At 38.6% G+C, this 27,615-nt stretch overlaps 1 protein-coding gene across 1 annotated transcript; it reads left to right on the forward strand.

The window, feature by feature from the left end:
• The first annotated feature begins 3,328 nt into the window (after positions 1–3,328).
• nrd1b (nardilysin b (N-arginine dibasic convertase)) lies at positions 3,329–27,471 on the forward strand. The gene is made up of 31 exons (XM_036587085.1): positions 3,329–3,414; positions 5,235–5,450; positions 5,560–5,821; positions 6,711–6,792; positions 9,327–9,480; positions 9,574–9,647; positions 9,729–9,824; positions 10,159–10,281; positions 11,271–11,328; positions 11,428–11,501; positions 12,621–12,690; positions 14,005–14,082; positions 15,635–15,755; positions 15,881–15,939; positions 16,046–16,100; positions 16,194–16,298; positions 17,537–17,660; positions 18,767–18,853; positions 18,948–19,067; positions 19,982–20,033; positions 20,166–20,316; positions 20,804–20,931; positions 21,104–21,266; positions 21,423–21,454; positions 21,699–21,837; positions 23,099–23,146; positions 23,247–23,299; positions 23,421–23,504; positions 24,854–25,061; positions 25,373–25,462; positions 26,665–27,471. Exons 2-31 carry the CDS (start codon positions 5,260–5,262, stop codon positions 26,893–26,895), a joined length of 3,312 nt encoding a protein of 1,103 aa, XP_036442978.1. The 5' UTR covers positions 3,329–3,414; positions 5,235–5,259; the 3' UTR covers positions 26,896–27,471.
• Positions 27,472–27,615: the final 144 nt, after the last annotated feature.

The raw sequence follows: 27,615 nt of genomic DNA on the forward strand, positions 1-27,615 counted from the left end.
CTCTGAAATGTCCCTCGGTGCTGATGCCTGGTCGGTTGTTCAGTTGTTTCATGATATGCTGGTTTTTGTGTTTATTTTTTAACTTTTTTTTTATCCATTCATACCGAAGGTAACTGATGAGCATTGTACGGCAAACAGCACCCAGAGAGTTCGCTGTTTTATATTAGCAATAAATCGTACAAACTGAGAAGACATGAAGGGGCACTGATGGTACTGGATAATAAATAAAGTGGTTAAATTCTGGTTAAATGGTAAAACCCCTGGTTCCTGTCACAACCCCTGTAAAGAAATCAGTACGTTTCTCAGGAGTTAATCAGAATAAACTGAGTGACTATGTTTGCATCTTACAGATGGAATTACGCAGACTATTTGAAGACCTGGTGAAATTTCCCTTTAATAAAGCTTTTCTCATACAGGCTGCACACATGCTTGGTATTAATGATTTGCTTCCTAAACTGGGACAGGTGGATCCCAGTTCTGACGAATGTGCTACCTCGTGGAAGAGTCCTACAGTCTTAAAGAAGATTCTTCAAGGTTCTTCAAGGGTTCTTTAGTAAAGAAAAGCTTCTATATAGAACCATGAACATTCAAAGAACCCTTTGCATGAATAAAGGGTTTTTTGCATCACAAAAGGGTTCTTCAGATTGTTGGAGAATGTGTTGAATATGTTTGTATATAAAACCTTTTGGAAAAGGGTTCTATATAGCACCAAGAAAGGGTTCTTCTATTGTTACAATGTCAAGCTTGTTACAGTAGAGGAACCCTTTTTGGTGCTGTATGGAGCCCTTTTAAAAAAGATTCTAAATAGAACCATCTACAGCACATTCTCCATCAATGTGAAGAACCCTTTCACCATGCAAAGCACCCCTTAATCACGCGAAGGTTCCTTTTACTTAAGCAATAGAGCACTCGAGGTCGTGTGTTATCGCGAAATAACATCACGGCTGTGATTTGGTCGCACATCACCACAGCCGTGATGTTATTTGCGATAACACACGACCTCGCGTGTTCTATTGCTTTTGTTCAACAGTTAAATAAATAAAGTAATAAATTAATAAACTGGGCCGTGATCGCGGCGTTTAATATGTTTTAATGCCAGCAGTTCCTTCCGCCAAATTATAGTTCCTTAACGAGCAGTTTGTTGCTACGTCAGAGTAACGAGGTCCGCTCATTCGCTGCACCGCCGGCAGTTCGTTCTCCAGCTCCACACAGACCAACTGACAGTTTGGGAATTTAGGCCCAATCCCATTTCTTCTTTTTATCCCTACCCCTTGTTTTCGAGTGTCACCCTAACCCCTTGGAACTGTGTTACAAGGGGTAGTGGTTAAAAACTTGCCCTACGAAATGGGACAAACCTCAATAACAAAACCTCGCTTCATTAACAACCTACTAGCGCTGTTCTGCAGGCGACCCAGCGCGTCTTCAGTGAGAGCAGAGAAGGGAAAGGTTCAGCTGGGCTTTAGTTACATTTAGGGCATCATATGCTTTCAAAGAGGGGGACAAGACAATCATTTATTATCACCCACTCCAATTATTTGGTGATACGAAGCTGAAGTCAGCTATTCACCAGCTTCTTGTTCGAATTTTCCCGTTCCACCTTAAATGGTGCAGCAGTTACATTCTGGCGCTTCTGGCGTCAATACTGCCGGACTATTTAAGGTGGGACGGGAAAGTTAGCTAGCTACTGAGAAATTAGCATGCTATTAGCGATTTTTTGTTCTTGTTATGAAGAAAACGACCATAATACATTGAAACGACATGAAACTAAGACAATACAATAGTTAGCGTAATTTTTTAAAGGAGAAAATTCTCACATTTGTGCGTTTCTTTCGTTGCTCGCGCAGCCATCTTGCCGGTTTTTCTTTTTTTCATAACATTCAGTTTGGAGTCTGAAAAACCTCCGTTTGGGGGGCGATGTAGCCCTAACACTTCACCCTACCCCTCTATCTCAACTAAAATTAGGACACCCTTACCCTAGACGTGAACGCGCAAAACAGAGGGCTAAGGGCTAAGTGGGGCGAGGGGTGAAATGGGATTGGGCCTTAGTGTAGTCTCATCTTCAGAGTCTGACCAAATCGGCTGTCGGTCAAATGTGATCTTAAAAGTGTCCATTTTCTGTTTGTGGCAAAGTAAGAAGTAAAAACGTTCGAATGGCTTGAGCGTCTCGTACAGCTGTCAAAGTCGTTGCTTAGCAACGGCGACTCAGCGGAGTGATACAGTTTTTTGTGAAAAAAACCGTGACGTTATGGTGAAATAACAGCACCGTTAGAACGCTCCTCAGCCAATCAGCTCGCGTGGCTGTTGTATAATTTTCAACATCATGTGACGAAACTGCCCTTTACATTATGTGAAAATTTCATGATGATTGGACCGACAGAAAAGCTCCAAAACTGGTTGGAAAAAAATTATCCTAATTTCATTAAAAGTAAAGAATGCTTTGCCTTCTCTTGTAAATTGACTATTTTTTTTTCTACGGAGCCCCTGAGGGGCCGTGGTTAAAAAAAGAAGTTAATGATATTGCATTCCCTCGCAAATGTTTTGCGTTCCCTCGCAAAATATATGCTCGTCAGACAGCAAGCAAACGTAGGACCAAAGGTGCCCAACGACATTGCCTACGTTAGAGCTTTGTTTTTAGCATATTTAACGTTAAAAGCTGTTTTCCCAGTTTCGCCAGTCTGTGCTGAGTTTATTCAGCAATGGTTCTCTGCAGGCTCTGTAATTGTAGCTTTTACTGTACGAGGACTCGACCTCAGTTTCAGTTTGAGTCACTAATAACATAATCATGTCTGATTTTGAGAAGCGACACGTCTTTATATTTCAATCCAAGATCAACATAAAACTCAGTGAGCTGCTTCATGTCTGAGCTTAAGCAAAGCACAGCTTTTGCAAGTGAATGCAAACCGTTGCATCGTAATGCAAAACATTTGCAAGGGAACGCTAAACATTTGCGAGGGAACGCAATGTCATTAACTTTTTTTTTTAACCACGGCCCCTTAGGGGCTCCGTAATATGCAGATGTGAATGTCCATACAAATAAAAAAAAGAAAGAAATGGAAAAAATAGAAAATGTTACCCACAGTAAAAGAATAATTAGGATATTTCGATAGCCTAAATCGCTGCATCTGGGGATAAGTAGTCATATTAAGCTGAATCTGTACTCAATTAACATTAAAAATGCAATAAAACATTTGAAACGCTGTTTAAGTTGCCACACTAGTCTGATGATGTGCGCATGCTCGGTATAAGCATCGCGATGCCTGTCAAAGCTCTTCTCAGCAAGAAAAACAAGAAAAGCTGCTTTTAACCAATCAGAGGCTCGCCTGCTTTTGCGTGCGCATCTCTCCGCGAATCGCATCGTCCCATACTAGATCTCCGCAACAGCAGCGCGTCTATAAGCTCATCAGGAGAGGAGCGGTATGTAGCTAAGCTAACTCAGATTAATCCATGTTAAATTAACAAACCTTAAATTTGGACACACGGCGCTCACGGGTTTGTTAAATCTGCTCGTTTCCTCACGTTGGTCGGTGCTTATTTATGTTGACATCCAGTGATACAGCAGCATTAAACATTTAGAGGGTTGATCGTGTTGATTGTGTTCAGAAACAAATGTTGATTTTAACGTGGACTGAAAAATCCAGCTAGACTTTTTACAGAGCCTGAATGTTCTTCCATCATTAACATGTATTTTTCTGGTTAAATAACGACACAGATTAACTAGCAAAGAAGTCAGGTGCTTATTCGCCGGCTTCTTGTTCGAATTTTCCCGTTCCACCTTAAATAGGGCAGCAGTGACATTCTAGCTGCTGCATCATTTAAGGTGGAACGGGAAAATTCGAACAAGAAGCCGGCGAATAGGAGCCACACTTCAGCCTCGTTTAGCGAGGAGACTTGGATTGAAAAACGCTGCATGTAAGGTTGCTGCGTCATTATATTGGCTACACTCTTTAAAAAGATGGTTCTTCAAGGGTTCTTTAGGAAAGGAAATGGTTCTTTTTAGAACTGTGATTTCTATAAAGAACCCTTTCATGCTTAAATGGTTCTTTGCATGGTGAAATGTTTCTTCAGCTCGATGGAGAATGCGTTGTTTATGGTTCTGTGTAAAACCTTTTGAAAATTGTTCTATATAGCACGATAAGGGGTTCTTCTATTGTTACAAGCTTGACATCATAATAGTAGCAGAACCCTTTTTGGTGCTGTATAGAACAATTTTCCAACACCATTTTCAACCATTTTCGTTCTCCATGAATCTGAAGAACCATTTCACCAGGCAAATAACAATTTAAGCACGAACTGGTTCTATATAGATCACATGGTTCTAAACAGAACCAATCCCTTTACTGAAGAACCCTTGAAGGACCATCTAATGATCATTTAAAGGGTGTTGCTAGCTTTGTTTTGAGACATCTTATTTAACGTTGTGTGACATTTGTCTGTCTGTCCATGAAGTTTTCCGGTCATCCAGGTCACTGACCTCTCCTGTCAGGTTGATTTAGTGACTGCAGGATAATATTGTGTGACACACTGAATTCTGTCAGTCTAAACGTTCAGGTGACGTCTGTGTCGAATGAGAATATGTTGAGGTTTTTGAAAAACTGAACTATTCTGAAATAATAGAGTCATTATTTCTAATTAATAAAAATAATAATAAATAAGAAATGAAAATTTGAGATAATGAGAAACATGTGGGCACATTGCATTGACATGTAGGTTAAAAATAGGCACAAAAAAAATTAAAATGGAAAAATTTAATTTTTATGTTCTGCTGCACCGTATAGAGCTCTAACCGATCTGCTAACTTATGTGAATATAACACTTCCTATTTCTGGACATGGTTTGAGGCTGTTTAATGAGGATAACCCTTCTGTTCCATGTGTTCGGATAGAGGATGAAATAAAAGAGAAATCATCCTCACTGTATACAATTCTGGCTCTAGAACAGAGCATTTCACATCAAACCACTGTAGAAAGTTTGCAAAAGTATTGGCCCCACAGGAAGAAATACACAGCTAATCACACAGAGCTATTTCAGGATGGATTTGTTACCCATTCAGCATTTTCTGGTACCTGGTATCAGATCAGTGCCTTCTCTGTCTATGATGCTTTAATGTTCTCAGAGAAGATCCTCCTTTGTTGGGCAGTTTGACCAAAAATACGCTGAAAGATAGAAGTGACAGTGTTGGATTTTTTTGTTTTGATGACCCTCTTCAATGATGGCCTATAATTCTGTAATTTCAGTGTTGCTGTCTGTGAGCCTCCAGACATGCCTCAGAAAAATAAGTCTAAATCTTCCAGTGGAACCGTTCAAGCAGCCGGGCCTGACAGTGGCGAGCCACCGCCTGAAACCGAACCACGGGCTTCGCTAGCCTCTGGAGACCAGAGAGCGGAGGGAACAGAGAATGAACTCGAGGACTTGCAAATAATCAAATCACCAAGTGACCCAAAGAAATACAGGTAAGATGCTTCTCATCAGGCAGTGATTTGCTTCATAAAGGCCTTTGGGACTACTTGCCATATACGACTGTCAACTTGATTTACCCACCTTCAGTTAACCTTCTTTCAGGTACATCGAGCTGAGCAATGGCCTGAGAGCACTGCTTATCTCAGACCTAAGCCAGGCCCACTGCGCAGATAACTCTGAGCAGCCAGAGTCAGACGATGACGATGATGAAGATGATAATGGAGATGAGGGAGATGAAGATGATGAAGAAGATGATGGACATAGTTCTGAGGAAGAAGAACTAGAAACTGAGGAAGAAAGTAAGGACTCAGATGGGAGCCTTGAAGTGAGGAAGACAAAGAAGAAAGGAAGCTCAGAGAAACAGGTGACAATCCTGGAGAAGTCTTTATTTGTATGTTGGTATTAGGAGTTTTTGGCCCTGGTCTTGGAGCTCTGCTGGAGTTTAGACCTTAATTTATCAGTCCTCATCCACCTCCTCGATGGAAGTGCAATACATTGTTATATATTTTTGATATATTAAAAATGTATAAATAGAATACATTTTCAATATATATTACTTTTTTATATGGACTAATAGAAGTCTTCAGTAGCATATGACTATTGGACTAGGTTTTAGAGTCAAGTATTTTAGTCCAGAGGTGGAAATGGCCAGGTTTTGTTGGGGAGGTTATGTAAATTTGTTTGTTTTGTTTCCTATCAAAATTGTGAAAAATCTACAATATTTTTAGAAAATTTATGGAAGTGTCTATTTTTTCACAATAAAATATACAGGTATATACAAAGGTTTGAATGTCCCTAGCAACTTGCATGTTTTGTTGATTTTCTGAATGAAAATAACACATCCTTTACAGGGAACAAACTTATATGTGGCATTTTTCTGAAACTTTTAGTGCAGAAAAATGCACTATTTATTTGCCAAGTTTAATATATTTGGAAAAAAATTAAGCACAAAATATATAATGCATCTCAAATTTTGCACAGGCCGCATTTTGTACCAAGCATTAAAATGTACAGATGTGTCTTATTTTAACTTGGAAAATCAATAAAAGATTATTTGACCGGGGTGCCCTGGTTTTTGCATACAAATGTGAACAAACTTTTCAGCGAGGCAGAATCAATCTAGTCCGTTCTAGTCCATTTCTACTTCTGGTCCAAACTCTGAAGGGCAAATTCAGCCTTAGTTTGTATCATTTGAGCTTGAGAATGAATAGTTAAAGCAGTATTAATTACACCACTTGCTTTCTCTTTCTCAGTCAGCTGCTGCTCTTTGTATCTGTGTGGGAAGCTTCAGTGACCCTGAGGATCTGCCTGGTCTGGCCCACTTCCTTGAGCACAGTGAGTGTATTTCTTAAGCAGAGCAAACATCATGCATAAGCACTGCCTTACCTTCAAACTCTTCTGTTTTTTGCAAAGCAAGGTTCTGATATTTTAACTTCTCATTATGCTCACATTTCCCCTGATGTTCTGCCATATGTAGCAGCAGCTTTCTTACAGATAACTGAAATAAGAAAAAAAATACTTAAAAGGTTGCTAGTCTGGGCTGAGCTTTTCCACTGTAACCAGGGGTGTGCCATTTTTCAAGAGCACTTGTGAGGCACTGAACTGGCACTCTTCTTTCTTTCCAAATGAAATATATATAAGATATATAAGAAGAAGTGTGTTTTCTTATTGACTAAACAGAAGTGGAGAAGCAAACTTTTCCACATAATAAAGGACACTCATATATGTCTTCTTTCACTGGGCATGCTTCCTTATTTTTATTAATTCAAAATATATGTAATTAAATGGATAAGATATAAACAGAGTCATTCAGAGTGGTTTAATGTAAAATTCTGCAGAAATGTATTGAGTCAGAATTGTTCACAGTGGTGGTGATAGGAACCAGGCGTCGGAAGAGTTTAATGCCTCTAAAAAAAATCCTGCACAGAAAGTTATTACATCAAATGGTTATGAATACGCTGCCTGATCTGATGCCTGAGACATTGTTTTATGATACTATGAAAATTTTGGCCTAATGTGTATTTTCTAAAACCTGTTAATGGTGAACAGGTACATGCAGGGTGTTATAAGTTAAACAATTCTCGAAAGAAAAAATATTTTTCTCAGAATTACCACTATATCACCTTTATCAACATTACATATGAAAACTCAGAAGTCACGTGTAGGTTCACTGCTGGATAGTAAACAAAATGGCAAAATTTGAGTTGTAGGCGTTGTGACTCCTGGTTCCTATCACCACCACTGTAAAGAAATCTGAAACGGTGTTTCTATAATGCATTCTATAAAGCTTTTGTGTAATGAACACTTCATATCTAACTACACTCAGTGACTTTGTTTGTTTGTTTGTTTCTCACTGACTGAATTATGTATAAGTTTTCAAAAATGAGTAGAATTGCTGTGAAGTCAGTTCATACTCCTGACAACCATGTGGATAGTCTGTCTCTAGAATGTCCTGTCTTTGAAAGAAAAGGAAAAAAAAGAAAAAAAAAAAAAAGAATGTCCTGTCTTCTGTTTGGGTCTTGAGGCTTCCATCTATCTTGTTGCTGTCCGTCCTCTTCCTCTTTTACTTTCCACTGTCCGAAGTGTAATTTTTTTCCAAAGTCTTTTCCAGTGAATTAGTTTATCTCATAACATGTCAAAAATAAGAGCCTCAGTTTGGTTACCTGGGCGTCTAGCAAGAAACGAGGCTTACTTTGGTCAAGGATCCATTTGTTTGTTTTCTTTGCCATCCAAGGTGCTCTTAAAAGTCTTCACCAGCACCAAAGTCCAGCTTTTACATCCATAATCACAGAAAATAACATAGCTTGGACAAACTTGGATCTTTGTTTGTAGAGACATGTCTCAGGAGTTCCTTTGCTACCTGCCTTTTCTCTCTTTCTGCCCAGAAGATGATGTTTGACTTCAGTTGGAAGTCCGTAGCTCTTTAGTTGGTACTGCAAATTTTACTTAGATGATGATTGAATGTGAAAGCTGTGACAGCTGTGTTTTGGGAGATGCTGTATGTCTAAACCAGGCCTCACCTCTCCCAGACTGACTTGATTCAGGGAGCCTTCTGTCTCTGCAGTAGCTCCTGTGGATTCTCCAGGCCTGACAGAGATGATGTGGACACTTCTAGTTAGAGCTGCTCAGTATATCGTTTATTGATCACGATATTGGCTTTTGCACATAGAAGGCTGCAGTATGCAAAATAGCTCTAACCAGTCAGTTTTTTCGCTGTACTGTGAGCATCTTGACTAGTCGCAGTTAAAAATCAGTGTTTCTGTGTTTATTTTTATTAGTCAAGATATTCATATAATACGATTTTCAATATGTATTTTAATATGTCGCTGCTGTTGGAACAAAAGTATGTTTTGTTTTGTTTTTCTTTGTCCTGTAAAGTTACCATTTTGGAGATACAAGGTTTTGATCCGACAGCAGTGATATTGCAATAACAGTATACTAGTATTTTGTACATATCATGGTGATAGTGGACTTTTTGACCTTTTTCAGGATATAAATCAAACACTTGTCTTTGTGTTGCACTGACCATTTCTATACCATAAATGCTATATTTGTCTGAGGTTTGATGGATTGGCTTGTGCTCCACAATCTGGTGTTCACAAATTATCGTTTAAAAAAATTTATCATCACTGTTGGAACAAAACTTTGTGTCTCCAATTTGAAAATACTAGCTGTTCTTTATGTTGTGTGAAAATTACGTGATGAATTGACCAGTAGAAATGGGGCTAAATTACTTGTAATAAAAAATCTTAAAACTCTATTACTAATGAGGTTTTCATTTTGGAGATACAAAGTTTTAGTCTGGCAGCGTTGCTGTATTGGTGCTTATAAACTGTTTCGGTCTGTTTCTCTGTTCCTTTTTCTCTCAGTGGTGTTCATGGGCAGTGAGAAGTATCCAGCTGAGAATGGCTTTGATGCGTTTTTGAAGAAACATGGGGGCAGTGACAATGCTTCCACAGACTGTGAGAGGACCATCTTCCAGTTTGATGTTCAGAGGAAGTATTTCAGAGAGGCACTGGATAGGTGAGGTGAACTAATCTTGTGATCTGTACCACTGTTTTGGCATTTGCTGATTTGGGGCTTTAACTCAGCTGAACTTGCTTAATCTGTCCACAGGTGGGCACAGTTCTTCATCTGTCCTCTGATGATAGAGGACGCCATTGAAAGGGAGGTGGAAGCAGTTGACAGTGGTCAGTAAGTTACGAACTGCTAATAATGTCATAATAAATTCTGCTGTATATAATTCTATGAGTGTTTTCCCTGCTGTGCAGAATATCAGTTGGCCAGGCCATCAGACTCTCATCGCAAAGAAATGCTGTTTGGAAGCCTAGCAAAGCCCAACCATCCAATGAGTAAATTCTGCTGGGGTGAGTCAGTAAATGTTTTTCAGAAAATACCGACACTGTTCAGTCAGTATATTTATGTATTTATCACTTTGCAGGTGTGAAGCATATCTTGATTAATGTGTTGACTAACACATCGTCCCTAAATAAAATGCTGGCAGTAAAAGAAACACATACTGTTGATATATTTTCTTTTTTAATTAACATCGTAGTCCTCATTGCTGAGGAAACTAGTTCATTTGCCACTATTATCTCATATTGGTTTTCATTGCATTGCATTACACATATCAATTAGCATAAAACAGATGAGTATTGCTTATCTAACCAAGTGAATAAGTCATTGTTTAATACATGTTAGGGAATGCCCAAACTCTGAAGCATGAACCAAAGGAGAGGAAGATAAACACTTATGTGCGTCTCCGGGAATTCTGGAGGAGATACTACTCTGCCCATTACATGACCCTCACCATTCAGTCCAGAGGTAACACAGCATCAATCTTCCGTTTCTGTGTATAATTGTGCAGTGAAGTTTAAGGCCCAATCCCATTTCACCCCTTGCCCCTACCACTTAGCCTTTAGCTCTCCATTCTGCGCTTTCACGTCTAGGAGTAGGGTGTCCCAATTCTTGTTGAGATGGAGGGGTAGGGCGAAGGGTTAGGGCTATATGGCTCTCCAAACGGAGGTTTTTCAGAGGCACACTCCAAACAGATTGGTATGAGAAAAAAACTAAAACCCGGCAAGATGGCTGTGCAAGTGACCAAAGTAACCCATAAATGTAAGTATATTGTCTGTTAAAAAATTATGATAACCATTGTATTATCTTAGTTTAATATTGTTTCAATTAATTATGGTCCTTTTCTTTATAACCAGCATGAAAATCACTAATAGTACACTAATGTCTCGGTAGCTAGCTAGCTAAATTTCCCGTTCCACCTTAAATAATCCAGCAGTTCTGACGCCTGAAGTGCCAGAATGTAACAGCTGCTCCATTTAAGGTGGAACGAGAAAATTCAAACAAGAAGCTGGCAAATATCTGACTTCAGCTTCATATCACTGAACAATTAGGAGTGGACGATGATAAATAATTGTCCCCCCTCTTTGAAAGCATATGATGCCCTAAATGTAACTAAAGCCCAGCAGCGAGGTCGCTGAACTTTACCCTCTTCTGCTATCACTGCAGACTGGCGGGGTCACTTACAGAGCAGCGCCAGTAGCCTGTTAATGAAGTAATGTTGTTTTTATTTGAGGGTCCGATTTCGTAGAGGAAGTTAACCCTTGTAACTCAGTTCCAAGGGGCAAGGCGACACTCGAAAACAAGGGGTAGGGGTAAAAATAAGAAATGGGATTGGGCCTGAAAGTGCCTTGCTTTGCTGTTGAGATAAATAAAATTACTTTATCATGAGCTGGAGTTTCTGTTGAATTGTAAATGTCTTGGAATAACACTGTGGTCCATGTCCGTTCTGTCTGCAGAGACGCTGGACACTTTAGAGGAATGGGTGAGGGAGATATTCATCAAAGTCCCCAACAAGTGAGTTTCCTCTCTGTCAACCTTTATGAGCTAAAATTGTCAGCTGGAGTCATCTTGAGCTAAGTTCGTGTGCTGTTGTCCCATTTTTCCCATCCTCAGTGGTCACCCTCGTCCTGATTTTTCCAACCTTCAGGACCCGTTTGATACGCCAGATTTCAACAAGCTTTACAGAGGTACAGCCAGTGCTCTTTCACACATATAGTGTGTTCCAATGCATTCCATGTAAGCCCTGCACATTAAAAAACATTCTGTCTTTTGAATGGGAATTCCACCAATTTTGCAAAATGTCTGCATCATTAAATCACTGAAATGTAAACAAAGCCACTAATTTTTAATGTAAAATGGTATTTTGTTGAGAAGTTTACCAACTGATTACTAAACAGAGGTTGCAATGTTTACACACACACACCCCAAGTGAGTGTGAACACAAATATAGCGATTTTATTTACTATCCAAAGCGATCATTGTCACTACGTGTGTCAGGGATAGGGTTGAGGATAATGATGATGATGGTAAAATAGTGTCAGATCTCAGAAAAAAAGGTTCCTTTACATACTGTTTTGCCATACAGCGCCCTACATGTACTTCTCTGCAGTGAACAGATTAAAAAAAAAATACATTTTAGGTCAAAAGCTTGTTTATCATGAAACAACATCTCAGGCATCAGGCAATGTATTTTTTGTGTAATAACTTTCTGTGCGGAAGCTTTTAGAGGCATTAATTGAGCTTTTAGAGGCACTGTGACGTCTCTAGAATGGATCATTTCATATCAAACCACTCTGAATAAAATGGTTTGATGGTTTAATTATGCAGAAATGTTGAAAAATCGGTGGATGTCCTCATTAAGGATGCTGTGTTTTTCTATGTTATACTATTTCACTGTGTAACAGTAAAGCTTTTGATTCCATTCACACCAACTGGACCTTTTAAATGTGTCGTTGATGGTTCATGAAGTTTAAGATGGAAATTCCTTCCATTTTCAGAAAACTCACAGCCAGTGCTGCCTCTTTGTTCTTCCAAAGTCCCTAATTGTGTGTTGAATGTCTTCAGTCTTGAATGCCTTCAGTCTTCAGTCAATTCACTGCCAGAGCTGCTGCTTTGTTCTTCCAGTGTCCCTGACTCTGCCTTTAATGCCTTCACTTTCCAATCAATTCAGTGCCAAAGCTGCCTCTTTGTTCTTCCAAAGACCTTGATTGTTTCTTTAAAGTCTTGAATGCATGCAGCCCCATCTGAGCACAGTGCTTGTGTGCTGATTTGGGACCAGAGCATTGACACAGTGATTCCTTTTCCAGTGGTTCCTGTGAGAAAAATCCACGCTCTGACTATCAGCTGGGCTTTACCTCCTCAGGGCAAGCACTACAGGTTGGTGGCTTTCATGATGTACTGTGATGTTCTGTAGGTTGTCCAGGAAGATTATGGCATTGTTTAGACACAAGTTTAGACAGAATTCTCATATACACTACACTCAGGGTTCTTTAGTAAGGAAAATGGTTCTAGATAGAACCATGAACACTCAAACAACCGTTTGCATAATTGAAGGGTTCTTTGCATTGTGAAAGGGTTCTTCAGATTAATGGAGAATGTATTGTATATGGTTCTATATAAATCTTTTTGAAAATGGTTCTACGTTGCACCAGAAAGGATTTTTCTATTGTTACGATGTTAAGCTTGTAATAATAGAAGAACCTGTTTTTGGTGCTACATAGAACCATTTTCCAAAAGGTTCTATATAGAACCATCTACAGCACATTCTTCATCAATCTGAAGAACTCTTTCACAATGCAAAGAACCCTTTAATCATACCAAAGGTTCTTTGAGTTTTCTTGGTTCTATATAGAACTGTTTTCTTCACTAAAGAACCATTGAAGAACCATCATTTTAAGCATGTACCTTTTTAAAAAGTTTGGAATTATTTTATTTTCAATCAAACTTTTAGGTAATATAAAACCAATTTGACTGCAGTTAAATGTGTACAGTGAACCTGATGTGAAACACACTATGATTCAAAAGTTTGGAATCACCTTACAAAAGGTTTAGAGTCACTACTTTCAATAAAATAAAACCAATTTGTTGAAAATACATGTCTAAAATAATTGTAATACGATGATAGCTAGCACTGTGCCCCATAGGTTTCAGCTAACTTGTAGGAAGCTGTAAAAAATGTCAGATGTGTCCAGAATGATGCGCAGAACTGTAGATGATTCCATAATGATTGAGAAAGCTATAAAACAGAGAATGAAGTTCTAATAAAGTAAACATTCTGAATGCCTTGTATTTAAAATCTCAGGGCCGAGAGCATGTCATGAAATTGCTATAAGTAGATAATTACAGTATATTGTTTATTATTGTATTATATTGTATATTGTTTTAATAACTACAGGATGTTCCCAAAAAACTTATGTACCTCATTTTTTAAAGAGGTGACAAACATTGATGCATATAACTGTACAAAAATGATTGTCACTATACACTTACAGTACATTATTTATATTAGTATTGTTTATTAAACAGTAGTCTATGTGTCTTACTCTTTGTTTTATCCTCATGCCTGGCCTACTCTACTTGTTTCACAATCCCTAATCCATTTGAGATTCTTCCACAGGACAGACACCTGTAATACAAAATCAGTATCTGTTAAAATAATAAGTAAGTCTGTACATGTCTGTGCTTATACAGAGTGAAGCCTTTGCACTACATATCCTGGCTGATTGGTCATGAGGGTGCTGGTAGTATACTCTCCATGCTCAGGAAGAGGTGAGTTTAGATACACTGTTTGCTTTTACATCAAAGGTCAGAGACCGCCTTTCATTTATTTAATTTTCAGTCAAAACAATCATTAAAACAACATTATGTAACAATTTTACCTTAAAATAACAGCTTCGATATCATTTTGATCGTACGCTGACTGAAGGAGAATGGCGTCTCTGCCATTGCCACTGTGGACCAGGAACACCTGCTATTGCACTATGTAACTTTGGAGGAGGAGGAACGAGACCTCTCACGAACTGCGTAACGCTTTACCGCACCACGTCACACACCACGCCTATAGGTCACGTTAGCTGTAGTTCTCTGTCTCAGGGCTAACAGGAAAATAACAAAAATCCGACAGCAGAGTGTACATCCCCACCGTTATTAATGAAAGGTTGCAACGTAGACTGTAACATTATCTGTGTCATCCCTGTCTCAGGGAGTTTTGTAGTTTTTCCGGATGCTAAAAGTCATCTAATCTTTGTGCCATTTCAGGCTAAGTTACCATGCAAAGAAATAAATTCATCTCAAAAGGTTTGGTCAGTCTTTGTCAATCTCATGCCCAAGAAGCCTTGAAAGTTTGCAACATCCTGTAAGAAAATCCTGTAATATTATCCATGCAATATTATTATTATTATTAAGTCGACATGGTTCTTTCTTTTCTGATGATGTCTTTGCCAGTGTTGTGCCAAATTTCTTGTTGACAGAATCCGACTCCCGTCAACGTGCTTACCAGTTGTCACATAATGCTGCTTTAAGTACAAGATATTAATTTCTTAGCACGATGTAAAAAGCCCCAGCAACTAAATATAATATCCTTTTTTCAGTATTTAGTGTATCCACACTTTGTCTTTATTAGAGCTTCTGTTCTTTTTGGGAGATTTCCTTTCAGTGTTTCAAAAAAAATCTGCAGGCATATTTTTCAGTCTTTGGAGTTGTACTTTCTGCTTCTCAGGATCCAAGTACTCTAAAACACCTTCAGTGATGTTGAGGTCTGGACTTTGGGGTGGTCAGTCCATTGTTCTGAGAACCTCATCAGCTTCTTTGTTTGATTTGCTAGTGTTTGCAAGCTTCCTTTTTTGTCTGTGTCCTTTGCTCAGTAAGAGCTTCTTGACAGCAGTACATCCTTTCAGACTCATAGTGCTGAGTTGTCTTTTCACAGTGGAAGGATGGGCAGAAACACCTGAGGATTTTCTCAAAGATGAAAGCTTTAAGTGCTGTTTATATGATTAGAACAATTTTGATGGTCTACCAGGACTTGCACGGTTGTTAGGAGTCCCATTTTCTCTGTATCTTTTATTCATTTTTTGAACTTCAGATTTGGAAATGAAATTTTTCACTGTTTTTTCACTTCCCCGCTTCTTACGCAAGTGGATTGTCTTATCTAATCTCCTCAGAAATATCTGAATAACTTGTACTTCATGGTCATACTGACTGGAAATTAAGTAAATGAAGGGTGTTCTCTGACTTCTGTACAGCACTGTATGTCTCCTAAGTGCATTAGCTGTAGATGCAGTTTGCCTTGCAGGTGAATCTAATGCTTCTTCTGTATATGCAGGTGTTGGGCGCTGGCTCTGTTTGGAGGGAATAACGAGACGGGTTTTGACCAGAACACTACTTACTCAATTTTCAGCGTCTCCGTCACCCTGACAGACGAAGGTTACCAGAACTTCTTCCAGGTAAGAGCTAGTTTTCATGGAGAAATAAACAGTTGCCTGAGAACCTCTTACTATCCCTCTAGTTCTCTAGTTTTATGCTTTGTTGTGATGAGATGAATGAGTTTGGGCACGTTTTCCTCATGTAGGTGGTCCACTTGGTGTTCCAGTACCTGAAGATGCTTCAGAAGCTCGGACCCCAGCAGAGGTGGGCCTCATTGTTCTTACAAGCATGTTTTATCAAGTCACAGTCAACAAATTGATCTTTTTCATTAAAATGCGCTGCATGACCTCTGCATTCTGCTGTGTCTTAGGATTTATGAAGAAATCCAGAAGATCGAAGCCAATGAGTTTCACTATCAAGAACAGGTAATTTTGCTTCTTTCTCTTTGAACACAGACCAAAGATGACAAACGTGGGATGTTTTTTGCTAATTTTCTGCCATAATGTGTTTTCTGACAGACAGATCCAATTGAGTTTGTGGAGAATATTTGTGAGAACATGCAGCTTTTCCCCAAAGAGGACTTCTTGTGTGGAGACCAGCTCATGTTTGAATACAACCCAGAGGTATACTTAAAGTTTCTCTATCAGTTCTTGGGTGCACTTTAATTTACTTCTGCTTTAATTTCATTTAAAAGCATAAAAGGAAGCTGAACTTTGCTATTCAAGCTTATTTTGATAGATTAGTATAATACGTGGTTAAATATAATCTCAGTATAATCTCAGACATTGCTGGCCTGTGCAAATTAGCTGTTTTAAATGACCCCTATCATAAGCGGGGGAAAACGTTTTTCCTTTATTTTTATATAAAAAAGAATTTGATATTAAATGTAAGCATAATTACATTTTCAAAACATTCACTTGTGAGTCAATATAATCCATAAATGGAAATTACACTGCAAAAACAGACTGTTTTGAATTATTGTTTTTGTGCTGTCATGAAAACAAACACTATATACAGGCGTATGCTAAGATTTGAACACACTTGATCAAGTTACGTTTTGTTGATTTTCCAAATGATAACACATCTACCGGAAACAAACAAACATGTAATTTTTCTGCAAAGTGTAGTGCACAATTTCTATTTATTTGCCAGTTTTGTTGGAAAACATATTTGAAAAAATAAAACATAAAATAGTAAATGTGCTGTAACTTTTACACAGGCCACATTTTACATTTTATTTTTTCCCCCACTTTATTTCATTATATATGCTATAACTGTATAGTATAACTATATTTATTCAGCAAGTAAACAGTAATTCTGCATTAACATGTGCTGAAGTGTGTTCTTTGTGGAGGATGTGGAGAATCTAACTTCTCATTTAGAAAATCAGCAAAACTTAATTTGACTGGCGTGCCCAACCTTTTGCATGCAACTGTATATCCTCCTATTCAACCTACTGCAGTTTAGCCCTGCTCATTAACATTCAAGTTATAAGGAGTGTTTCACACTGCATTTTGAATAAGGTACAATACCGAGAGGCCAGTCAGAACATCAGTCTTAAAGTAATATCAAAAACAGCCTGTTTGGTTTAAAGAGATAAACAGCGGTTGGAAAATGGTCACATAAAAATTATTCAGGACTGTTTTTGCTACCTGAAACCACATAAACTTCATAAGTAGACCTCAGTGGGGAAAAATAAAAAAAGAGGAAAATGTGGGTTATGAGCCCTTGTTTATAGTCCTTTGCCCTGCACCTCTTACCCAATAAAAAAAAAAATAACAGTCAGTTTGAGATTGTTGTACAACCTGGTATTTATGGACCCTTCCTGCCCTGGTCTTTAAGTTGTTGCCTCTGTTTGCAGGTGATTTCCCGTGCATTAGCACTGCTCACTCCTAAGAGGGCGAACCTGCTGCTGCTTTCTCCGGAGCACGAGGGCCGCTGCATGCTCAAGGAGAAATGGTTTGGCACTCAGTACAGCATGGAAGGTAGGAGCCATTATGCTGCTGTGCAAAACATTCATTTACTCTGTCGGTTGGTTGGTGGCTTAAAATTTGGCTGAAACTGGCAGTTTGGGCAAAAATGATCTTATTTACAACTTAAAGCTGCAATTGCAATAGTTTCATTTTTTTTCAGCTAAAGCAATGACAACATACACTATCTTGTCATGTATCTTGCCATGTAAATAATTGCTGTCATTTTATTCAATAATAATTTACATTGAAATAATTAATTGAAATATTACAAGCTGGACACCAAGATGTTTTATTCAATATTACAAGTTTTTTTGCGAACACCAAGAAATAATGATAGTGATAGTGATATACTCTAATTATCTGCCTCAAGATTTGATCACATTTTCATATACAAGACATACTGATTAGTAGTTTTACTGTAGAAAGAAGAAATATTTATTGATAAATATTCTTTTTTTTTTCTTTTTTTTGCAATTTACTTATTGTATTATATGTACTTTGAAATCTATGAAGTTGTAGGATAGTAGCCTCTTTATATTCATTTTATACGTGCATCTTCAACAGATCTTTGGTTTTAGATTATTTGAAGTGACTATAAACTTTTGACTGGTGGTGTACATTGACAACGTAATGTTGCAATTGGAAGCTTAGTTGGAAGACCACTTTTGAGTTTTTCCTTCAGTGGTTGAAGTCAGACTTCAGATAAGTAAACCTGCTCCTATGTCTATGTTAAGGGAGTTTTTATCCCTGTTCCCCCACACAAGCTGTGAATTCATGGCAAGTGTCAGACTATCTACACATATCAGGCTCCAGTCCTTGCAGGCCAAAACACTGCAGACTTCAGCACACTGCCTCATTAATCACACCTGATTCAGCTCATCAGCTGTTTAGCAAAGCCTTCATGAACTAATTTTAGAGCATTAGATGAGGATGAACACTAATCTCTGCAGAACTTTGGCCCAAAGGTTTTCCAGTTTGACATGCCTGATCTACGCTGACATCCAACTGCATCTCCCAAGCCACTCCCAAAGATTTTTGAATATTAGGAGCTCATAGCAGTGCAGTAATAAAAGTAGTTTACTGTGAAATATCCCTCACACTGATCTTTGCCATTACAGATATTCCTCAGGAATGGAGTGATCTGTGGGCTGGAGATTTCCCTCTGAACCCTGACCTTCTTCTCCCAGCAGAGAACAAGTTCATAGGTTTGCTCTGCTGCCTGCTTTGTGTTTAGTCTCTTATTGATAATCACATTCCTGGTGCTCAGATTCTCTCTGTCTGTCTTGTGTCTCCCTATAGCCACAGATTTCACCCTGAAAACATCAGACTGCCATGACACTGAGTTCCCTGTGAAAATTATGGATGACAGCAGAGGGCGACTGTGGTTCAAAAAGGACAACAAGTTCAAAATACCAAAAGGTGTGTGTGTGTATGTGTGTGTGAGAGAAAGAAGGTAAAAACAGGACCGTCTCTGAACATTTGGGGGGGGATAAGTGACATTCTGCTTGGTATCTCCCACCTAGCCCAGTCCTTATCGTGTACGTAACAATGAAAGAATTAATACTTCAATATTCTAACCAAGATAAAAATGTCTTTTCCAATAATAAACAAACAAATATATAAGAATATCGTCACAAAGTAGAGAAGTTAAAGACAAATTCCCCGGATTTTCCAAAATTTCTACCAAATTAATGATTACATGTAAACAAAGTCATTCAGAGTGGTTCGATTTGCCTCATTCTAGAAAAACTTACCGAATTAGAATTGTTCAAAGTGGTGGTGATAGGAACCAGACATCTGAAACATATAATGCCTCTAAAAGCAACATTACAGAAAGTTATTACTTGAAACAAAAACAAATATGATGTCTAATCCTTGAGTTTGAAAAGAGTTAGGCCTAAAACCCACTTTTAAAATCCAAAATCTCAGTGGCAAAGGGATAAATATATGTATTTTTTTTGTTTAATAATATTTTACCATTTTTAACATTACATATGCTGGTGGTTTTGGAATTGGATAGTAAATAAAATAGTTGGAAAGGGCAAGTTTCTCTACAAAGAACCATTTCATATTAAACCTCTCAGAATCACTTTGTGTACATCACAACCAATATGGAACATCGGAAAATCAGTGGATTCCCCTTCAATGGGACATTTTTTTCCAGCTGATTTTGGATCATTTCTTTTAGCCCGTTCATCTTAAAAGCTGTGAACAATATAAAGGACAACTAGTATTTTCAAATTCTATAAAAAAAAATTTGAAAAGATGAAATGAAGAAGGATTTGTCCTGACAGCAATGCTACATATATATTTTTTCTATCCCCTCCCTACAGCATACATCCGCTTCAACTTGCTGACACCCCTTATACAGGAATCTCCTGAAAAGTGAGTGATGTTTAACTGTCTGTTTAGTCATAGCGCTCCCTACATACTGCACTGTGGAATCTGGCTGGTCTCATTGTTCTACACAATTAACCACTCATTGTTTTTGCTCTGGTGCTGTGTTGCCTCATAAAGCCTGGTGCTGTTTGACATCTTTGTGAACATCCTGGCCCACAACCTGGCTGAGCCGGCTTACGATGCAGATGTGGCCCAATTAGAGTACAAGTTGGTCCCCGGAGATCACGGCCTGGTCATACGGCTGAAGGGCTTCAACCATAAACTGCCCGTGAGTATAAAAACACATCAGGACCTCTATTCATAACTCAGTAGGAGTGGTGCTCGGGGATCAGATTGCCTTCTTATTTTATGATGACTGCAGTGCTCACTGCAGTGCTGAGATCCACCACCCAAGTAATACCTGCTCCGCGGTGGTCTTGACCATTGAAGAAGAGGGTGAAAGGGGGCTAACAAAGTATGCAGACAAACAGATGGACTACAGTCTGTAATTGTAGAACTGCAAAGTGCACCTTTTGGTGAATAGACCTGAATAATTGGACAAACAAACGTCAGCAAAAATAGATTTTAACAGTTTTGTTAGTTTAATATCTTTGTAGGGGCAAAAACTTTCTTGTACTGCCCGGTAATAAAATTAGATTTTCATATTAGTTGAGCGCCAAGTTGTACATTTCAGAGCACATACTTGTTTTTCTGGCATTTTCAGCTCAGTCCTCTGTTATTCCAGAGTTTTGTTTCTTTACCTTGTATCTCCCCAGTTGCTACTGAACCTGATTGTGGACCACTTGGCAGACTTCACTGCAGCTCCTGACGTATTCAGCATGTTTACTGAGCAGCTGAAGAAGACGTACTTCAACATTCTTATCAAGCCAGAGAGACTTGGAAAGTATGTGTGCTTTAGTGAACAGCATGACCACTGATATTCGGCTATGCTCCTGCAGTTCAGCTCAGACCTCTTGAATAGCTTGAGCAGGCGTATATGATCTCTTGGAGAAGGGCTAGATACCCTGATTGATGTAAATCAGATCCCTGACTGACTGTTTTCTCTTCTGTCACAGAGATGTGCGTCTGCAGATCCTGGAGCATTGTCGCTGGTCAGTCATTCAGAAGTACCAGGCCATCATGAAGAACCTCACCATGGATGATCTAATGCAATTTGTCACCAAATTCAAGGCCGAGATGTATGTGGAAGGGCTTGTGCAGGGGAACTTCACAAGTGCTGTGAGTCTCTTTTGACTTTAGCATTTTTTTTTTTGAGTTTCCTCCCCAGTTCGTGAAGCTCCTATTCACAAATATGCTTTATGAGTATCTGTATAACATCAGTATTACTTGTGTGTAAGAAAGATGCTAATTGCTGTGGTACTTCTATTTCTGTAGGAATCCAAAGTGTTCCTGCAGTATTTTGTCGAGTAAGTCCCGTAACTTTCTTTCCTTTTTGTCAGTATCAAAACTTCTCAATTCTGATTATGCATGCCCTGCTTGTTTTGGGGTTTGTCCTGCTCTGATACAACTCATTCAACTCTTCAGCTGACTATTATGCTAAAACACAACCACATTGATGTAAATGATACATCACAAGTAATATGGTTGACTATGTTTCTGTGTGTTGGTCTAGTCTGAACTTGCTTGGTGACTTGTTTCGTTAATCTGTAGGAGGCTCCAGTTCCAGCCTCTCAAAGCTGAGCCTCCTGTTCTCTTCCGAGTTGTGGAACTCCCACAGAAGCATCACCTGTGTAAGGTCCAGTCCCTCAACAAAAGTGACGCCAACTCTGAGGTCACTGTGTATTATCAGGTATTTCTCAGTCATGATACATGTCAAAAATGACTACAACTTCTGAGGGCTCTCTTCAGAGTGATTAGGAAAAAATCGCTCTATAGCTGTGTCACTGGTTTATTCTTGTATGTGTTTAAGCCTGTTTGTATGTTTAACCCTGCTATATTTAAGCGTTTGATGTTAAGGCAAGCGAAATAACATTAATTTCAATCGAATTAGCCACGATAAGCAGTTTTGCTTTACAGACTTCCATGACAAACAAATTTTGTGCATAAAACTTTGCATCAAGTTCAAATGTGGATGAGCTTTAACACGCAAATTCACATCTTTGACCAGTAGTGCTACTGCTTTGGCTATGTTGACGTCTGATGGGACGGCCCTTCGTATAGCAGATCTGAACCCAAAAATTGGGGAAACTCTAAATGTAGTAGAGTCTAAGCTTGACCTTTTTAACATTTCGTATCCTCTGGCTATAAATAAACATATAAAAGAGATACGACATGATAAACAGTTGGGAGACCGTATAATTTTCTTTACTTTCTTTACTTTTTCTTGGTAGACGAGTTAGCCAGCTCGCTTACTGTGATGTTAGGTCCTTGACTAAGTGCAGCTGCACAGAAGTCACCCCACTGCCACCAAACATGCCAGCTATCCACATTTTTGTTACAGATTAGTGTGCAGCACTATACTCTTATGGGTATGTAGATATTTGATGTAATTATGCTCACTTTTTGTTGTTATTGTTATGGTTAGCGTGTTAGCTAGCTTGCTAACTGCAGAAACCAGCCTCGGACCAGCCTTGGTGAAACCCATTTTACAAGGTGACACAAACTGCAAATATCGAGTGTGACTATGATTTTATACTATAATGATGTTACAGTGATGACAGCCAAACACTCCAAAAATGTTTTGATACATAAAACCTCCTATTGCATTACATTTCCATTCATTTGCCAATAGCAGTGGGTCTCCAACAGGTCCTCGGGACTCCCCACATTTTTGCTCTATCCCCTTGTGTTTGGGAGTTTGAATAGTGTAAAAATGTGGATCTTCTGAGTCCTCAGGACTGGTTCGAGGACCAGTGGACTACAGGACCATTTTCTGATGCCAGTAAAATATTGTCAGTTCAAGTGGACAGTGATGAATTACAGACTTTGTCCTTTTACGTTCTGACCAAAAATAATGTGTCATATGGGAAGGATGGAAGTTGTGCTAGTGGGTGTTTCATTTTTAATATCATATGTTCTGCCCAAGCTGATGTTTTTCTCTGTTTCTTCAGTCTGGGCTCAAGAACCTCCGAGAGCACACGCTGATGGAGCTGCTAGTGGTGAGAGCTTATTAACCATGATTCATTTATATGACTGCATGAGCACTGGAGATGTTCGTATTATTAATGTGTTCATGCTGTTCTTGTTTTTGTCGACCAGATGCACATGGAGGAACCCTGCTTTGATTTCCTAAGGACCAAAGAAACTCTAGGGTCAGCTGAGATTTATTTATTTATTACAGTGACTTCTATAACAGTCTGAATGTCCTTGAGTAGTTATGGCTGATGAAAGTGAATGGATGTTCTTTCCATCCCATCCCATCCAATCCTACAGATATCAGGTGTACCCCACCTGCAGAAACACCTCCGGTGTCCTTGGCTTCTCAGTTACTGTAGAGACTCAAGCAACCAAGTTCAGGTAAGTTCTTAGCTCCCATTTATAGAAAGGGTTTTGGTGTCAGTCTCAACTCTGCTACTTTAAATACCATGCACTGTTACCAATCCAAGTCAGAAATTCTGCACTATTCTAATGGAGACAGAAATAGACCATTATTAGTAATAAATTGCTGATGTCATATCAAAACCTCAGTTTTTTTAATTCTTTACACCATTTGAAAAAGCCATTTCATAATGAATGTCAATAAAAATTTTACAAATGTTACATTAAAATACATTAAGCAATTTTTCACATTAACAGCATTCTAGTATATAGTTTATAGTAGTTAGGCCTGTCAAAATATTACATAATCACAATAAACAAAATGTGAATTTGATGCACTTGGATTTGTTGGTTTGAGGCAAATGCACATTACCGATAACTGCAGAAAATCAGATTTTGTCAGCAATACAATCAGCGTGTTTACATGCACTTGAGTAATCAGATAATGGGGAAACTCCGGGTCTACATGAGTCGGGCAGAAATCGGATTTTTGCTTTGTAACCAGCCAATAAAGTCACTGAAGAAGACGTGATGTAAATGTAATGTCTTCATGCCGTGGCTTTTTTTTTTTTATAAAACATCACACCACTCCATCTGAAAATATGAACATACATCATCTAGAAGAGCATGTAGTCGGTTTCAGTGTTGCTCCAGAAGTGTTTTGCTTCCATCTTGCGGCGATGCTGCTTGCTTATTTCCTGTACTGCTGTCTGTTTTCGCACATGCGCAGACTGAGGAATGTGAAAGAAATCAGAGTAAGAGTTTACATGCACTGAGAAATCTGATTACTGAGCTAAAATCCAGCTCTCTTTATCGGATTTCTTAATCGGATTTCTAGACCTTACTCTGATCTAAGAAATCAGATTATGCTCTAAATTCTGACTGGTGCTCTACCTTTAGAGTGTAGCAGTGAGGAATGTTTGTTCAAGCTGTTTCTGTCATCAGTTTGGAGGTACTAAATTTTGACAGCTAGGAAGCAAGAGTTGCTAATCAGCTAATTTGTCCACTTTAGGCTTGTACTTTAATAGCTCCATACTATGAAACAAAAAGAGGTGGTTAATCATGATTATTTATATGACAAATGTCTTATAAAATTTCAGGATTGTGACTGGCCTTATAATGGTGCCATTTCTAACATAGGAACCTTTGTTACAATAACAATGATATCACATCATATAATTTATACAAAATGGCTAAACACATCCACTACAAGTAAAATGTAAATATTACATTTTTCTGCAAGTTGATCAGTATCATATCTATGGCTATGTCATGTTTACCTTGCATTACTACCACTTAGCATCATTTCATCCTCTTGGTTTTCACAGCACTGACTTTGTGGAGAATAAAATTGAAGAGTTCTTGGTCAACTTTGGGGAAAAACTGACCAATCTGACGGGTGAAGCGTTTCAGACTCAGGTCACTGCTCTGATCAAGCTGAAAGAGTGTGAGGACACACACCTCGGCGAGGAGGTGGACAGGAACTGGTTTGAGGTCGTCACCCAGCAGTATGTGTTTGACCGACTCAGTAAAGAGGTGAGAGAACACATTACGTGGCCTGCTCCCTGACGCTTTAGCTTCTGTTCACTTTTGAATTTGCACAAATGATTTTTAGTACTTTGCCTGACTTGAGTTCTCGAAACATAATTCTTTTGTTTGTAAATACTAGAGACTTGACTCTTGACCTGACTTGGGATGCACCGATATGGGAACTGTGGATTAATGCTGATATTTCATGTTTTTCCTGTATCCTGCGCAACTAAATACTGGGTTCCTAAAAGCAAAATCAAGGAAATCATTCTCCATGTGAGTGAACCTATTTTGCACTGTGTTCTTCTGGTTGACAGATAGAAGCTCTGAAGCAGATGACCAAAGCAGAGCTGGTGTCTTGGTTCCTGCAACACAGAGGTGCAGAGAGCAGGAAGCTCAGCGTACATGTATGTACAGTAGGAGTGCAAATCTACACATATGCACCATACATCAGCTTACATCACTGCTTATTTTGTTTAGGACATCTTGGTTTTTTTTGGATTAGTTTTACCAAAAATCAAATTTGCACAACTTTCCCCAGACTTCAAATGCAGTCCATTAACCATGTTTGTTGTCCAAAGTTTGCTTCATTAGTTTTGCACTGGAACTATGAGGATAATGTAGCCAACAAATAGTGGAAGTTTATAGCCCACGTTAGCACTGTGCAAACTGCATGGTTAAACCATCACTCATTTGCCTGAAATAAAAACCCTCTGAGATCTTTTAAGGTAATCTTGGGAAATGTGTCAGAAAAAATCTACTGTGGACGGTCTGTAGACAGCAAAGAAGAATGAACGTTTTAAAAAATGATTTTTATAAAATTTTAAAAAAGTATGTCAAATCAATGTAAGGTTGTCTTCAAGACTAGAGGACCTACAAAACACTACACTGTCAAAAACATTTGCTTAAAGCATATTTTATTTGTAATGATCACTAACACACCAAAAATGAAAACAAAATAGTAAACACACAATAAAAGTTTATAGTGTTTATCAGCATTTAGTAGCTCCTCCTGTCTTGAAGACAACCTCACACTCTTTGTTACATTTTTTTTAAATGATTTCAAGGAGCTCTCCAGAAACCATCTATAGTGATTAGGTTTTTCTTCTCCACACATTTACCAACTTAGATCTCAATCGGTTTTAAATCGTGCCTGAATTTCACTTAATGAACCATGTGACATCTTGCATTGTCTTGTTGGAATATTCAGCATCAATTGTTGTGGATAAACACATCACAGACACTTGCTAAACATCAGTGTGCTACATGTGAGCAGTTCTTTTCAACTGTATTTTCTATAAAAATTTACAAAATTGCAGACAAAATTTAGACCGTTAGTGTTTAAGCTAGGTACGACACTTGTCCATTTTGTGTGCAGTATCTCTTTTTTGCCTAAGCATGTGATGATTTAGACATGCAGTTTGCACAATGCTAACTGAACTAAATAAGGAAACTTTAGACACCAAGCATCTCTTGGTTGATTGCCTACAAAAAACTGTGAATTAGATTTTTGGTTAAACATTCACTTTAACCATATTTGGACAGGTTCTGCTAACACCAGTGCTAATGCTGCTGCCTCTGATTTCATCATGCCTCTGACTCCTACCAGGTTGTTGGCTTTGGGAAAGAGGAGAATGAGCAGCATGGAGATGACCATACCTGTCTTGATCCAGCAGAGAAAACCGAGGACAGCACAGCCAAGTCTTCCTCATATGGAGAGGTGTCCAAGCTCACCTTCCTGCTGCCCTCAGCATCCCTCCCTGAAGCCACCATGATCACCGACATCCGCGCTTTCACCTCCTCTTTGACACTCCACCCTTACCACAAGATCCTCAGCTAGAGTAGGACTTCACTTAATGTCGCAGAAACGCACAGTTGGAAAAGAACTCAGGAACACCTGCTCTGACACTTGTTTGAAGGGCTACCTCACGTTTGAAGAACTGTGCAAGAACTCTCTTTTGTCTTTAGTCCTGTAAAGGATAAAGATAATAACAATTATGATATACTGTGATGGTTACAATATCTACATATCATTAAAGAAAGGTGGTTAAATTATTGACTAAGCTAATCTGTGGGGAGGAAACAGCTGTATAGCTTTGAATGGAGAAAATGTATCACTTCAGAAACGAATCAGGTTATAAACTCTACAGTTATGTCAGTACTAACCCAATGTAAGGCTGCTCATATGAATGATGGGTTGTTGCTTGTGCCGTATATTTTAACTTGTGTGTTTTTGGAGAGGAACGAGGAGACGATGTTCAGATCATCACTGTAGGCCACCTGTGATCTAGTACACTGCTCACACAGCTCAGCAGTGTAAGCCTTCCCTCCACTTTAACTGCTGTGATGGCATCTAGCATGTTTTAATCTTCTGTTTATTAATCAAATGTACATATTTAATAAACGTGTGACTGGGTCTAGGCTTATTTTTATTCAGATAAACCATGAACATTGCTTTATGTGCTTAAAACTATTTCAAAAGGAGGAATAAGATGGTTTTAAAAAGAAAAGAAATTACACAATTTATATCAGGTTTCACAACAGTTAAAACATTTAACAG

This window comes from Colossoma macropomum, unplaced genomic scaffold (assembly GCF_904425465.1).
Source record: "Colossoma macropomum unplaced genomic scaffold, Colossoma_macropomum, whole genome shotgun sequence".
In the NCBI taxonomy this organism is placed as follows: domain Eukaryota; kingdom Metazoa; phylum Chordata; class Actinopteri; order Characiformes; family Serrasalmidae; genus Colossoma; species Colossoma macropomum.